At 43.1% G+C, this 16,931-nt stretch overlaps 1 protein-coding gene across 1 annotated transcript in view; it reads right to left on the bottom strand.

The window, feature by feature from the left end:
- The window catches only part of MBOAT2 (membrane bound O-acyltransferase domain containing 2), a 103,995-nt gene extending 88,232 nt beyond the window's left edge, over positions 1-15,763 (bottom strand). The window contains exon 1 of the mRNA XM_052809740.1: positions 15,537-15,763. Coding sequence (XP_052665700.1) covers positions 15,537-15,608 — 72 coding nt within the window. The 5' untranslated portion in view covers positions 15,609-15,763. The remainder of the gene's footprint in view (positions 1-15,536) is intronic.
- Positions 15,764-16,931: the final 1,168 nt, after the last annotated feature.

Raw genomic sequence — 16,931 nt, 5'->3', positions numbered from 1 at the left:
GCATGCCTATAAATCAGGCCCAAAGTATCTCAAAATGCAAGCAAAATTGAAAATCACCACAACAACTTATTTTCATTACATTGTTTCTCCAGGTCACCAAAACTCTGCTTTACTAGTGGTTTGTATTCCAAATAAGGGAAGGAGCTCGTATGGAAGAGTTTGTGACGATTACTGGGCTGTGTTACAGTCACATAGATAATCTTTATCTGACACTTTTTCTGACTTTTGAGCATCTGCTATCACAGGCCATATATTCACTTGGTAAACACTTTGAATATCTGATTTCTTACATTTGAAAAAGAAACAGGAAACACAGCGTTTCTACCACAAAGTCAAAGCTTAGCCATTTGCTATTACCTGTGGCTTTCAGTCCAAAGCACAGACTTCTACCACTTCAGCTATCAGAAATATGTACTCATTTCCACACAGAAATAAGATTAATCCCTTGCCAATAATACTATAGGGGATAGAAAGAGAAACAGACTCTGTGGGCTCCCAAATTCCAGTTGTCCTCACTTCAGATGCTGTGGTGTGTGTTGTACAGTGGTGTCCGAACACACAAACCTGATTTCTTTTAAGCTAAACTGAAGATCTGCTCCAAAGGTGAGTGGACATGTAGCCCATGGACTGACCTAGGCAAAAGCCGTATTTACCAAAAGCATTACAGCATCAGTGCTGGCTCCCCAGTGCCAACCAGTTCATTCCACAGAAACATTCCTCCTGTACTGCACTACTTATAGAATCATAGAATCATTTCGGTTGGAAAAGACCTTCAAGATCATCGAGTCCAACCATTAACCATGCCCACTAAACCATGCCCTGGAGTACCCTGTCCACTCACTTTTTGGATACCTCCAGGGATGGTGACTCAACCACTTCCCTGGGCAGCCTATTCCAATGTTTGACAGCCCTCTCAGTAAAAAAAAATTTCCTAATATCTAACCTAAATCTCCCTTGCCTCAACTTGAGGCCATTTCCTCTTGTCCTATCTCCAGCCTCCTGACAGAAGAGACCAGCATCCACCTCACTACAACCCCCTTTCAGGTAGTTGTAGAGAGCGATAAGGTCTCCCCTCAGCCTCCTCTTTTCTAGACTGAACAACCCCAGCTCCCTCAGCCACTCCTCATCAGACTTGTGCTCCAGGCCCCTCACCAGCTTGGTTGCCCTCCTCTGGACACGCTCCAGCAGCTCAATGTCTTTCCTGTAGTGAGGGGCCCAAAACTGAACACAGCACTCGAGGTGCGGCCTCACCAGTGCCCAGTACAGGGGGACGATCACCTCCCTGCTCCTGCTGGCCACACTATTTCTGATACAGGCCAGGATGCTATTGGCCTTCTTGGCCACCTGGGCACACTGCTGGCTCATATTCAGCCGGCTGTCAACCAGCACCCCCAGGTCTTTCTCTGCTGGGCAGCTTTCCAGCCACTCTTCCCCAAGCCTGTAGCGCTGCATGGGGTTGCCGTGACCGAAGTGCAGGACCCGGCACTTGGCCTTGTTGAACTTCATACGATTGGCCTCAGCCCATCGATCCAGCCTGTCCAGATCTCTCTGTAGATCCTCCCTACCCTCCAGCAGATCGACCCTGCCTCCCAACTTGGTGTCGTCTGCAAACTTGCTGAGGGTGCACTCAATCCCCTCATCCAAATCATCAATAAAGATATTAAACAGAACAGGGCCCAACACCGAGCCCTGAGGAACACCACTTGTGACCCGCCGCCAACTGGATTTCACCCCATTCACCACAACCCTCTGGGCTCGGCCATCCAGCCAGTTTTTCACCCAGTGAATAGTGCACTTATCCAGGCCACGAGACGCCAGCTTCTCAAGGAGTATGCCATGAGAGACAGTGTCAAAGGCCTTGCTGAAGTCAAGGTAGTTAACATCCACAGCCTTTCCCTCATCCACTAGGCGGGTCACCTGGTCATAGAAGGAGATCAGGTTGGTCAAGCAGGACCTGCCTTTCGTAAACCCATGCTGACTGGGCCTGATCCCCCTCTTTTCCTGGAGTTGCCGTGTGAGTGCTCTCAAGACAAACCGTTCCATAATCTTCCCCGGTACCAAGGTCAGGCTGACAGGCCTGTAGTTCCCTGGATCCTCCCTCCGACCCTTCTTATAAATGGGAGTCACATTGGCAAGCCTCCAGTCCTCTGGGACCTCCCCTGTTGACCAGGAACACTGACAGATGATAGAGAGTGGCTTGGCAAGGACCTCTGCCAGTTCCCTCAGTACTCTTGGATGGATCCCATCAGGTCCCATAGATTTGTGAGTGTCCAGATGGCGTAGTAGGTACCTAACTAATTCCTCCTGGATTAAGGGGGGTATGTTATGCTCTTCATCCTTACCTTCCAGCTCAAGGGGTGGAGTACCCTGAGGATGACTGGACTCACTATTAAAGACTGAGGCAAAGAAGGCATTAAGTACCTCGGCCGTTTCCTCATCACTGGTTGCTACGTTCCCTTCTGTATCCATTAAAGGAAAGATATATATATTTGCTGAAGTAAACAAAGCCAAAATTTAACATTCAGCCTTTTCTTAATTACATCTCCCATCTTTACCCACATTGACCAGTGTGGAGCTGACATATACAGCTCCACTGTATCCACACACTGAAATACATGAAGAACTGAAGATACACAACTTGCCTTGCAACAGAGCACAAAAATTACCCGGCTTCCTAGAAAACAAACGGAACAGCCATTCAGATAGCAAGCGAGCAGGAACAAAGACAGAGCTGGACATCACCGTCTTGAAAGCTTCCACAAAACCCAGGCGCTTAACCAAGCAGTTATTTTGTTGGCAAATGTTATATACAGTAACTTCAACATCTGGGAGTGGTATACTTGCATACTTTTTTGAAACTTACGTCAAGCTCTTATAACATTGTGAGTATGGGCAAAATACAACTGTTAAGCACCTCGTGACTTGGTCAGATGTGAGCAGAACACCCACAAAGAACAAAGACGACACGTTCCTAAAAGCTGCATGATTCATTCCTCAAACTAAATTGTGACATGCCTCCCCAAAGTCATAAAACCTGTTCGAATAAGCAGCTCCAGTTTTATAGAAGAAATAAAAAAAACTAAACAAAAGAAAAAAAACAAAAAAACAAAACCCCCCAAAACCACCCCAACAACTGATCCACTTAAAGCTGAGACTTCCCAGGGGAAAAAAATTTTGATGCAGATGCATGGAATGGCAAGTTTCACCCTGAATAGTTATAATTTAGCACATGTATAAGAAAAACACAGAATTTTTTACCTCCTCAGATGCGGGTCATATCAACAGTTCAGCTTATGAGAGTAACACCTCAAAGTCCCATATAGACACAAATGTGTAATGGAAAGTTATGTGCACATAAGAATAAAAAACTTAGAACGATAATGCAAATTATCAGCACTGGTTATTCAGCAATGATTAATGTAGGTGTGTTAAATACCACTTAGACACACTAAGCTATTACAAAACCTGCTGTATGTATTCTAGCAATTTAAAAATTAAATCCACTATTTTGGTGCAAGACCAGTTGTACAGCCAGTGCAGTTTACAGACACACTTTGTGTGTGACAGTAAGACATGAGCACAAATTCAGTTTCAGTGTTTGGAGTAGCTACATAAAATGCAAATCCATTATATCATTAACTGCATTAAGCTATCTACATAACAGATTTTCTATTTGCATGACCTGTGCAAAAGTCAATGGAAAGTTTGTAATAAAACTTTTAAAGACATTTATTCTAGTCTTTTTAAAATTTAAATGTAATTTATGCCATGCATTTCTAAAAACAAAATTATTTCTTAGGAAAAAGAGTGTTTGAGCGATCAATTCTTTACATAAAGCAAAAGAAAAGGAGAAAAAGGTCACTGACTGCTACAAGGATTTTCATCATTAAGAGAAAGTTTTGGCAAAACATTTCATTTGAACAGCTAGAAATTTCCAACTTTCCAACACAAGCAGCTTCTTTAATAAACCATTAAAGAAATTTAAGCTCATGTTAGAAAGAAATATAGAAGAAAATATTATTTCTCCTATGAAACTGATTTTTAATACGTGCAATTTGTATCCACTAATTCAGATTTTAGGCTAAGCTGCTTCTTCATATCAGCTACATTTTAATATCAAAAGCCAATCGTTGCAGCCAAGACCTCCCAAATCCTGCTACTTCACAGCACAGAAGTCATTTCCTGCATTCAGAAAAGCAGCCAAAGCAGAGAGGGAATTTTACTGATATAGATAATTCCTAACTGGATGGCACAAATTAATCACACAGGCCCACACAGCCTAGAATTCAATGAGAAGTATCAACATGATTGTATAAAGTTTTGCTTACTAGCTCCAGCAAGGCACTCATAAGAACAACACGGACTATAAAGTACCTCACAAGAAAAACAGTGGTCTAGTAGGTGGAGCACCAAATAAGATTCAGGAATACTGCATTTTACTCTTTCTTCCACCAATGACCCACACAAAGTCTTTGGAAGTTACCTTGTCTTTGTGCTTCTTTATTTTCTCATTTTAAAGAAATCTTCTCTCATCAGAAGAAAAAAGTATTCAAACCTGTAAACTGCAGTGAATACCTGTAGCCTCAATAACACATTTTGGGTGAATTAAAGCCCATGTGGGTTTTTTGGTTGGTTGGTTGGTTTGTTTTGTTGTTTGTTTTTTTTTTGGGGGGGGGGGGGGGTTAAGCTGTTCTTTTCAAAAAAAGAAGGTGGAAGTTTAATTCTTATTGCTGATGAAATAGGCTGTGGAAAAAGATTACCCAAATATAAGCAGAAGCACTGAAGCCTACGTGATCATGCACAGAGCCTAAAAAACCCAGTTTTTAGAAGCAAGATGCTTCATAGGTAACAGTCAAGAACCTGTTGAGACAATGATTCTGCAGCCAGAGATTTAGGGGCTTTTCCCAATTTTGCCACACTGTGGTATGTTTCTTCCGTGGAATTCAGTTTTTCTGAGCTGCAAGATGCCAGCATTACTTGTCTCCCTGCCTATAGCCATTTTTTGTCCCCCAGTCCACAACAGAAACAACGTTATCACACATGCTCTCTGCTTTGTCTGACAGGGCTAGTGAGCAAGGTGCATTGAGCAGCATTCCTATTCTTCCACCTTTAGCCCTACTTTTCAACAACTATAGTTATTAGAGAGAAAAGACATTTAAAAAAACATTTTAGAATATGAACTACAAAAACACTTTGAAAAGAGCTCTTGCAAGAGCTAGGAGATCAAGACAGAATAATGTACATTTTCTTTAACAAGAAGCACTGAACTTCAAGCTGAGGCTTTGATTGTTTTCTAAATCTATAGAGCTATTTTAGCAGTAACATTTTAAACACAAACCCCTTCAAGCATCATATTTCTTGACACATGCTTGTCAAAAATTGCCAAGTGTTATCAAAATTAATGAAGCCTCAGTTGTGCCTTGTTTCTCAAACGTCAATATTTTCTTGTTCCTGCTGCCTGTTAGGTCAAAACCATTTCCCTTTTCCACCAGAACAGTCAGCTGAGGAATTAAAAACATCTGCAGATGTTCACAAAAAGCTACTTATAACACAGGAGAGCTGATGCTTCTCCACAGCAACGAGACAGCAGTATAGATGGATCTTCTTCTGTCCAACTTCTAACATTCATCCAGTATAAAAAGAAGAAACAGCTTGTACAATTATCCAATAATTGCCTACTGCCAAACCACTAAGAACTGAAGAGTGAGAATAACTATCATTTGAAACCAACAATCAATTTTCCAACTATTTCCTGAAAATTGCTGCATTGATATTAAAAAAAAAAAAAAAAAAGAACAACAACAACAATTTCCACTGTAAAGCTGAAAAAAGGCAATTCCATGACAAGAATCAAAATCAAATTGTTTGGTAATTTTCTTCAATTTACTGGGAAGTGTCAGAAAGACGAGTCCAGAGACTGGCACAGGTATGTGATAATGCTAAAGGATACTTGAGAGTAATTCAGAGAACATTTCTTCTCTAACTGATAAGAACAGGTATTCCTCTTTCAACTCAAAGCTCATAAATCTTGTTGCAATGCTTTCAAATGCATTTTTGGATACACATAATACCCAGTGTCTTACATGATGAAAATTAACTAATTAACACTTCCGCCCTGAAGTTTCTACCTCACTTCATGGGTGAAATATAAAGAAATGGAGGATAAGCAGCAGTGGTCATTTTTGGGTAGTTATCAGTATGCAAGATGTTTATGTTAAGGCAGTGTGGTCTTTGTAGCAGAGACTGCATGTTTATACAGTACCCAATGTGAAGGGACACTCATTTCCAGATAAGACTTCTAAACACAGCACCTCTAATAGCAGCCAATTCTTTGAGGTGCGTACTCTAACCATTTATTAGTCAAACCTGAACAACATTGGCAAAAGCTTTTTAATGTTGTGCGAATATACTTCATATGATTTTACTGGCAGCTGTAAGGACCTTCTCATCAGATACTGAATGCTTTCTTTCCAAGCTGATTTCAGTCCAAAACATCACAGTCAGTCATGACATGCATTAATAATAGTATTTCTACTTCCAGTATTAAATTCCAATTTCTAGCTTGTAGTTCTTAAGTATGCTGGAGAGAGTGAGGAACATCATGAAGACATGATGTAGGCACTAATAATCTGGTTTGTGCAATAAATGACCATCAAATCCAATAAGCTTTTTCAACAGGGCTTACTAAATCATTACTCAGAATCACTCTAAGAAAAACTGTATGACTAAAGATGTAAAATGAAACATCAATGTACACATTTTAGTGAAACAACCAAAACAAATTCATTAAAGGATAGGAAGATGTCAGCTGAAGGGTGTTCTCTCTGATGGGCTCTTAAGGATTCAGCATTATAGATACTGAGCTGTCACACATAACAGCTACTTACTCACAGGAATAGCCAAAATCTAGGAAGCAAGTTTGGTTCAAAGGTGAAATTGGACTAAGAATGCTGGCTTGGGGTTTTTTTTGCTTGTGCGTTTTGTTTTCTTCTCAAAAACAATAAGGACCTAAAACACTAGCTTCTGTTGAACAAAAACTGGTTTGGCCAGTTAAGGCTTGCCGAACTCAGACTACCAGGGAAAAAGGGTGTACAACATCAAAACACAACGCCCTGGCTTTATGTTGGCAAAACACAGTTCCAAAGAAAGACCAAGTCAGCTACTGCTTTTTCAGAAGCATGACTTATCACACACATACAGTGCACATGCACATAGTGATTAACCTCAAAATCTCTATTCTTTGTCACATGAGTATCAGCAGCATACAGGATATTCAAATGTGTATTTGAATGACAAGGTTTTATTTTAATGCTCAGAGAACCACTACAGTGCCTGAAATCTTGTAAAAACTTTACAAGTTACTCACTTTCCTAGCCTTTTAAAAATAAAGCAAAATTACTAACATCTGTGGAGGTATCCTTCTCAAATGCAACCAGAAACAGACACTTTCTCCATTAAGATCTACCTCAGTACTATTATATTCTGCTCATAAGTGAGAAACTGAAATCCATCTTAAAATAAGCAACAAAACACAGAAAGTAACACTCTCTTGTCCATATAGCCCGCAGAAATCCAGTAACAGTAGTAGTCATTTTAATTAGCAAGTAAAATATTCCCCATCTTTAAAACTGTCAGCTTCTCTGTGTTCTCCATGGGGGGGAAAAAAAAAAAAAAAAAAAAAAAAGAAAAGGACTTCACCATGGTCTCCCTTGAATGAACTACTGTTCAACGCGGACAGTTGCTACTCCATGTCTATTATCCTCCTGCTCTTCCCAACTCAGGAATCATCTGCATGAAAAGAGCCACCTACAAAGTCTCCGAGCACCATAACAGCAGCCCTGTCAACACTTGCAATACACAGCAACCCGCAGAAATAATGGACACTACTTCAAGCTGTTACAGCTTTTCAAATTAATTTGATTTTCTTTTATAATATTTTAGTAACATTTAGAATTATGCTTCCATACTAAAATATTTTAATCTAACTTCTTACATTCAATCCCATTACAGATAACCATTTGTTAACCTATTCTAAGGCTAGACCTTCTACAGATCTGGTAGCCATCACTGGGCTTCTAATAAATTCCTACAGCTTCATGGTGGCCTCAACTTCTTTCTAGCTTTTCCACCATGAAGAATAAAAACCCATTCATTATAGTCTGAACTGTCAGTCCACTTTTTGAGTGACATGCTTAGTCTTCACTGAATTATTATTTTTATATATATATATATATGTATGAACGATTGACAGGAAGCAGTAAAATCAAAAGCATTACTCAACCAGAAGGCAGGTCAGAAAGATTAAGAATGATCTATACAGGTAGCATTAGCAGTATAGAATATACCACTGTAGTTATACAACCAGTGTGCTCACAAGCCAGGTTTCAGAGTAAGAGTCACTGTTGCTGCTTCTTCAGCTTAGGCCACTTTAACTAGAAGTAAAAGGAAACACCAAAATCCCAACTACAGCAAATTACACCATTACAGCCAAACCAAAACAGCTTCTTCACCTTTGCATATATTACTCCCGAATAAAAGGCAGAGCTATAGATGTTTTACTTTGCAAAAGATGGCTTAGCTACCAAAAACATCACCTAAAACAAGCAGGCATAACTAGCATTTATCTAAATTTGCAGACAAATTGAAATTGCCAAACAGCTCAGTTCACTTGAACGAGCGCTAAAAGACTAATAACGATAACTAATGTTGAATGTAAAGTACGTTCCAAAGGAAAGAAGGAAAATGAAATATGCATACTGAAGAACAGCATCAACATTCTTTGTAAAATAAACACTATAAAGATGCACACATTAAGCAAACAGGTTTTCACCTGGGTACATGTAATTTTTCTCACCTTCCAGGAAAAAATAAAACCCCACAGTCTAAACTCCCTTGTTCAAAGGCTTGGAAAACAAGAAAAAAACCTGGGCAACCATTACTTCGGAAAAGTGGACGTTAGTCAAAATAATAAATGTGAAGACAATGTGCTGTAATCAAAGCTGCAAAGGATGTATCACACTGCTTCATTAGGTCAACACAGGAACAGGTAAAAAGGAGTTAAAGTCAACAAATATCAGGGCTGATAAATGATAAAGATGACTCATTCATTTCAGTTCTATCAGTTTTCAGAACTCTTGTTTTAAGTCAGCACTGTACCCAAGAAAAAGCCCACGGAGGGAAAAGACCTACATTGCTGCGGTACAATAGATTTACAGCAGTAACACCTCAAGAACAAAGAGAAAGCAACACAGTAATAACCATGTACTCAGCAAATAAGTGACTCTTGTCATCTTCCTTACACCTTACTGTTTTTTATTAGGCTGTTCTTTGGGCACTCCAGTATTTCAACATCCCAGGACTGCAGTATTTTTGTAGCAATTTCTGAACTGCATTTTGAATTCAGAAATGGCTTGTACTGTAGTGAACATAGGTCAGTAAGTGTTCACACACCACTTAAATGAATTGCCTAAGGATGGGAAAAACAATTTGACAAAACAAAGCAGGTGACTATAGGCTGTTCAAGTAGACTGTTTATTTTAGATGTTTACTGTAGAAACCTTGGACTGTAATTACATTTGAGTTCTTCCACTGCTTCACAAAAACCTGGAGAAAACACACCCAGTATGAAAATGTGCAAGAGTATATCAGAATGAAAATTCACTGCTGGCTCCCTAAAAATTAAACAATTTGAGTAGCTCTATATGTTACATCCTCACAACAATATTCATGAACCTGAATTCAATAGATATTTCTTGCACTAAATCTTTCTACAACTTGGTAGACAGCTCATCTTTTCCAACACTGTAACCAGTGTCTGCTTTCTTTTCCAACTCTGTTCGTTACAGCTTCCACTCCTTCCTTCAAGACAGACCTTTCTCTTGCCAATTTTTTCTGTTATCCCAACAGTTTCATCCTTCTCTACACATTTTTTATCGCAGAGTAATTTCAACAATAAGTGGAGAGTTAAGTCAACACCTAAACACTAATACTAAAATCTGGGCAAGGTGTCACCACAGAGACTAGGACCCTTCTGATGATATATTCCCTCCTTTCCACTAGGTCAAAGGGAAGTTAAGAAACCAGTAAAAACTTTGCTAGTGAATCCAAACAATTCAAAACATCCAATCATTGAGAACAGCACATACAGAATGGAGAACAGGACTTTTTGTTCCAGCTTCTTTTCACCCACTACAGTCTCCATCTATTGTCATGGGAGATCATGCTTTGCTATTCCTTCGTTCTTCTGACTGCTACTAGCAGCAGATAAGGAAAGTACAGAGCAAAGCAGGGGCACAATTTTCTTATCCTACCACTCCCTTCTCTTCAGTGTTTGCATTTTACACACCCATGAATGCTACTTTCACTCACTTCTACTACTCCTAAGTTTCCTGGGTCACATCAGAAAAATCAGTAACATGCTGCTCTGTATTTCACAGCTGCACACAAGGGTCTAAGAATCAATGGTGAAAGAGAATAAAACTTGGGACACTCTTCGCTTTATTCTTTTTTGTAGTTTCATAATGCCTAAGACAAGTATTAGGCCATCTAAACATTTTAGTCCTCAGGAAGCTACATTAGGTTGCCTTGACAGAAAACGAGGGAGGCTAAGGCATCACTAATGCCCAAAACTTTGTGAAATAACAGAGATCTAACTAGGAGACACATCCAGATGCTCCCTGCAGGCAAATCAGGCACATACTGCTTCTCAGCAAAATTATTCCCTATGCCACCTCCAAGCCTGGCCATCTCCCTAAACTCCAGCTGTGTCTCTTGTCCAAAGCATCAAAATGAAGTAAGAAAATCTGCAGATACATCTTGCCAATCACACACATGTAAGAAACAAACATTTCATACATATATACGAGGAAGAAACCATCTTGCCCACTCTCCTTGAAGGCAACAAGGTGAAACACGAAGGCTCAACATACGTCAATGATAATTGCTTTTATGTGAAACTGAGTGGGTTAAGGGCATGTTGAAAGCAACTCGGGTTAACGCTCTGCACAAGGAAGCGTAAGCAGAAAATAATGCAAAGATGTAGATGCAGCAGACTGGCCTGTGATCACTAAATTAAGGAATTTCATACGGTTTATACAGTTCATGTTTAGAAGGACTTGGATTTTTATGCCTATTCTTATTAAAAAAAAGGTCAGATTAGATTCTTTGAAGGTTGATGGCACTCATGTAGAAAATTATATTTATTCTACACAAATGAGCAAATTTATTCCCATAACAGCTAAAATTAGACTGAAAAAACCCAAGAGAAGTATGGAAACAGCAAGGAATTTTTTTTACTTTTGTTGAAAAAACACTGCTTATCTTTACATCCTGGATTTTAAGCAAAGTGCATAACCACAAGCGTGACATTTTATTCAGTCCACACATCTTCACATAGCTATACTGTTAGCAGTTGGAGCCACGCTTTTTCTTTTCTTATGACGACAAGTTAGCTTAGTCAATTCAGTTGTTCAGACCATATTTCAGGATCTCAAGATCAATCTCTGACAACCCATGCAAAAAGTTGACGCTCACATATTGCCGTAGCCAATCTCCCATCTCCCCTGCTCAGCTATTCCTCTACTACAGTTATCTGTTTTTATGGCAAATGAAGGGCAGTAATAACCCATGTAATTTTTGCCAGTTTTCAGATAAAAATTTTGCTCCCTCTGGTGGAAGCAGTGAAAGCAAAGATTATTTCCTGAACTCACCTTACCCCGCAGAGACCTAAAGCCAAGAAGAAAGCTTTGCTTTCCTAGAATAATTCTCATCTCACAGCAAATTTAAGTACCTCCAATTTAATGACAGGTAAGCTGACCTGCCATCAAGAAAAGTCATTTGTCAATAGACAATCAGCAAGACAGTGCCAGAACTAGAAATGGATCAAGGTCCAACATGCTATTTGTGAGGCTTCACCTCAGAGAAAGAAGAAAACAGCAGAGACACAAATATGACATGAGTACAGACAGGAAAAACAGAAGGCTAGGTGAGAGTTTTAACTATAATAAAATAATTTAAGTTGCAACCTCGATGCACTATGCAACACATGATTCTCTAGCAGACAAGTTTTTATGATAATCCTTCCTATACTTCTCTATAGCTGTCAGGGTGGGAAGGACATAACTACTTTTATTCCCTCTCTCCCCTAACAAGACAGAAGGAATACTGCAGTACATCAACATTGATTCACTCATTCATTAACTTTGAGGACCCAAGGTGACACAGTTGTTATTATGAGGCTTTTCACCCCAAGGAGTGATTCTCCCCCCCCCCATAACAAAATACAAAAGAAAGGTGTGCAAGTTTGCCTTCCCAAATCTACAGAGATAATCGTAGGTTCTTGTTCACACCAAGCATCTTCCCTTGCACCAAATGACCAAAAATAGCAACAGAAACATTGGAACAAGAAGCCTATCAAAAACACATTACCTTTTCCAAGTAGCCATTTCAGTTAACTTGGTGCAAGACAAAATAAGAGCCAAAGGAAGGGTTAACATAGTGACAAGTTGTCACATAATACCTTGTTGGGGGACATACACAGAAGCGGAAAACAAGTTCTTCTCCATTTCTATAGCTAACTAGTACTCTAATACCAAGAAGAAAGGTCTAGGAGCAGCAATTTGGTAAGGCAACAAAGCTCTGCTCTTGTAATACAGTTGGGCACAGAGGAGACTGTTCTTCTTACAAGTGTGTCAAATGGCTCTGGTGGAGCTATCATCCTCCATCTTTTACACTGATCTCCAACTAGCACATAACCAACCCCATTCTCAAACAAATCTGTGCCCCTAGTTCTACCAAGCACTAAGTCAAAAAGTGATCAATTTCTCACACTCAATCCACAGATGTGGATCTTATTAATTAGTTCAATCTTAGAGATAACAGCTTCACCTTTAACTGAATTTCTACTTCCATTCACTGCCAAATAGGCAAGGTTCTTCTGTCCATTTGTTTGAATGCCCAGACAGTAGAGTAACATTGACACAAGCTACCTGGATTTGTCCTCCCAGAGTTACATGCCTTTGCCTTCACTGAAACTTTATAGCAGGATAATTAGACAGTTACAGCTTAAATGTAAATCACAATCGCAACATTTTGTATATAAATGTTAGTATCTACTTGTGATCAAAACTGAAATATAGAAGTGGAGAAACAAAACACATTCATCTCCATCAGTTCTAAGTGCTACTATTATTCTGGAGTGCCCATTTCAAGTACCTGCTGTACTGGTATGACTGTACTCAGAGTACAGATTTGGATCAAGTAATAGAAACAACCTACTAATCAGAAAACTTTTTTTTTTCCAAAGCACTGCTACATTTTCATACCTAGCATGCGTATAGTATCACCGAATGTCATGCATAATTTTCGAGGACACACACCAAAGAGTATCAGCACTTTCTTTTTCTTCCCTGCCCTCATTCTCTTTTAATACCTTTGATTTGATTACACTGAACACATTTCATATTCTTCCTGTATTACAAACTTACTATCAAGATAGACTCTTAAGCTGAGAGGTTACAAAACTCTAACTTTGCCTTTTTTTTAATCAGTTACAGATGCATTCTCCTCAGTGCAGCATAATTTTGTAACTCTGCAATTCATACTCCAGTCATAATCAGTGCTCTTTATACACAACTGGACCTATATTACGCACAGTCCACTGACGTCTAAAAACAAAGTATGTATGATTTTTAACTGCTTATAACAAATCTTTTAAACCATGTGTTTAGCCACCCTCCATTGTGATTATTCCCAAAAGCTTCAACAGAGCTCAAACAGTATTTTATAAAAACATCTTAGCTTTACAGGAGCACCTGTTGTGAAACATTCAATACAGGGAAGTTTTCCAGGCTTTGATAAAAAGTAACTTTATTATCATCAAAATGCCATATCCACAACATTTAAAATAAATTTGGTAGAAGCTGCACTATGTCACGAAGCCATTAAATTTATGACTATTATTATGAATAGGTAATTATACAACGCCAGCACCATGCCATAAAAAGATGGTTATCTGTTATTTGTTTTACAGTACCCTTAGAAGCTACACACTTTATGGAAATAAATACACGGCACCTGCCAAGAGCAGCTTATAGCCTGCACATATGAGGCACTGAGCCATGTGGTGCCATTGATCCCAGCCACAGGTATCATTGCAAGTTGTGCGCAGTATCTATTCCATCACAGCAAGCTCAATTTCAACTTGCCCACTTTTGTCAGTTTTCTAGAAGATACTTTTTTATCTGTATCCTTAACTTAAGGTTCCATTCAAACAAATGCTGGGGGAAGAAAAAAAGGAAGAGCGTGTAGTTCAGTCACTTTCAAAACTCTTTCACTAGACATGCTCATTCCTCTGTATTTTGCTTCTGGTTACTTTTACTCACTTATTAGGTGTATTTTGTAAAACCAAACCATCAAAATCTCCCTCTACATAAGCACAGACTGTTTTTCTTGATGCGCTTCATTCATTCATTCATACATTAATGGAGTTGGGGGTTTTGTTTTTTTGGTGGTTTTTTTGGTTTTTGTTTTTTTTTTTTAAATAGGAATTCCTCAAATGAAATTTCCTGGTGCCACAAAATTTCTAGGAGGAGTTACTTGCGGTTACTTTACGTATGTACTCATAAACACATAGATATTCTGTAGATTTAGGAGGTCTAGACCACCTCCCCCATGATCAAACATTCTTGTACAACTTCAGTCATTAAACTCTGCAAACCTCAGTTTCCCAATCTTATTTTGTAATCTTCCGAGGTTCTGTGCAGGCGACAGGATTAACAACCTTCAGGAATTTTTAGATCACTCGGACAAAAGACACCACAGAAACGCTCTGCCTACAAAGTACGTGCGAATACCCAACAGCATTGCGCGCAGCACACGTTATTATTTAACGCTGCATTTAAAAACCCCTGGCAGGCGCGCCTCGGCGCAGCACGCTGCTCTGCATTTGCAATTACTACCCAACCTTTGCATTGCTGAGCCGATACCGGCCCCGTTCCCAGCTGCGGAGCCACATCTGGCCAAAGGGAGGGGATGCCAACAAGTTGGCCAGCCCGGCCGCGATGGCAGCCCCCGCGGCCTGACCCCGGCACGCCCCGAAGAGGCGTACCGGCGGGGCGAGGCGAGGCGAGGCGGGCCGGGCCGGGCCGGGCCCGGGATGCGGCCGCTCCGCTGGACCGGGCGGCGGCGGGCGAGGCGCGGGGCGGGGCGGGCGGCGGCGCGAGCGCACCTGCACGCGGAGCGCGGCCGCAGCTCCCCGCCCCGGCGCCCCCCCGTGGGCCGCGGCCGCGCCCCCCTCTCCCCTCAGCCGCGGGCGCGTGAGGAGAACCGCCGCCGCCCCGCCGGGCGCTGCCCACCCTCCCCCCGGCCCCCCGCCCGGCGGAGGCGGAGAGGACGGAGGGGCCGCGGGGGGGGGGGGGGGGAATGGGGCGAGGCGGGACAGCGCGGAGCGGGGGCGCTCGCCCAGCGCGGCGCGGCGCCGCCCCTCCCCGGCGAGCCCCCGGGAGGCAGCGGCGGAGCAGGCGCCTCCCCATCCTCACCTGGTCGACGGGCAGCCGCACGGCGTTGCTGAGGGGCTGCAGCAGCGTGGAGCCCGTGGTGCTGGTGGCCATGGCGAGGGCTCCTCCTCCCGCGCCGGGAGAGCGGGCGACGAGGCCGAGGAACCGCTCCCCTCCCGGGCTCCCGCGGCGGCGGCGGCAACAACGGCGGCGGCGGCGCGAAGAGCCCCAGCCCCGCACGGCGCCGTGACAACAAGGGGCCGGCGCGGCCCCGCCGCTGACGGACAGCACCAGCGGCCAACCCGCGCGCGGCGCCGCCGCGGAGTGACAGGCGGGCTCGCCCAATCCCCGCCCCTCGCCGGGGTGGGCGGGACGAGGCGGCTCCCCTCCGGCGGCCGCGGCCCGGCTCGGGGGGCGGGAGGGGGAAAATGGTGCCCGGGCAGGCGGACGGGGGCCGGTGAGGCAAACCATGGGGCAGGGCAGGGGGGCGGCCCGGCGGGGATGGCAGCGGCCCGGCGGCGGCCGCTCCGCGCTGAAGGCGGGCAGAAGCTGCGCGCAGCGCGCAGGTACCGCGCAAGGGCCCGGCGCGGCCTCGCCCGGCGCCAGGCAGCGCTGCGAGGGGCAGGGGCCCGGCCTCGCCTCGCCTCGCCTCTCCGCGGCGTGCGGAGCGCCTACCTGCGCCGGTGTGCGCGACCTCGCCGAGGGCGCGGGGATGGGGGGGACGGATGGGGGCACCTGAGGGGAAATGGCACCTTCCTGACCGCGGACGGGGGCGGAGAAGCAGGGACAGCCTGACAGGGGAGCCCCCCAGCCCACCCCAAGGAAGCGGGGTGCTGGCAGCGCTGGCCGGGTCGGGGCCAGGTGGCAGCTGTGGAGGTAGCCCAAAACCGAGGGTAGCCCAAAACCGAGGGTAGCCCAAAACCATCTGGGCGCAGGCGTTATGTTGAGGTAATGAAGAGATCAGCCCCCCATTCTGCTCCTAACCGTCTCCCCTTTGCCGGGACAGGGAGGGAGCTCGGCACTCAGTAGCTGCGAACGCAACGGTGGATGAGTGATGGATACGCGCAGGGCGTGAGGGCGGCCTGGCACCCTGAAGAAGTCTTGAAAAATGAGTAAAAAAACCACTGTTCCTGCAGCCACCCGTTGACTTAAGGAAGCCTGTCTATCATGGCTATAAGCCACAGGTTTTAGTTTATTAATGGCCTGTTTGTTACGTAGAGAAACCTGAAATGGGACAAGCACAAGTACTTTTTCAGTAGGTTCAGCCTAGCAGTGCAGGTTCCTTAAAGACAGCAAGAAGTGATGTGGTGATGCCAATAGTAGTAAGGTGGTACGCAGCACAACTCTTCTACCTGTCCAGTCAACACTATCCAGTCTGAAATAGAGTGACATCTTGAGTGAAGGCTTCATGTTAGGAAGTGCAGCAAACTCTACCAG

The sequence above is a fragment of the Harpia harpyja genome, chromosome 15, assembly GCF_026419915.1.
Source record: "Harpia harpyja isolate bHarHar1 chromosome 15, bHarHar1 primary haplotype, whole genome shotgun sequence".
NCBI classification, from domain to species: Eukaryota; Metazoa; Chordata; class Aves; order Accipitriformes; family Accipitridae; genus Harpia; species Harpia harpyja.
The sequence above is the reverse complement of the archived record's forward strand: the minus strand, read 5'-3'. Positions and strand labels throughout refer to the sequence as shown.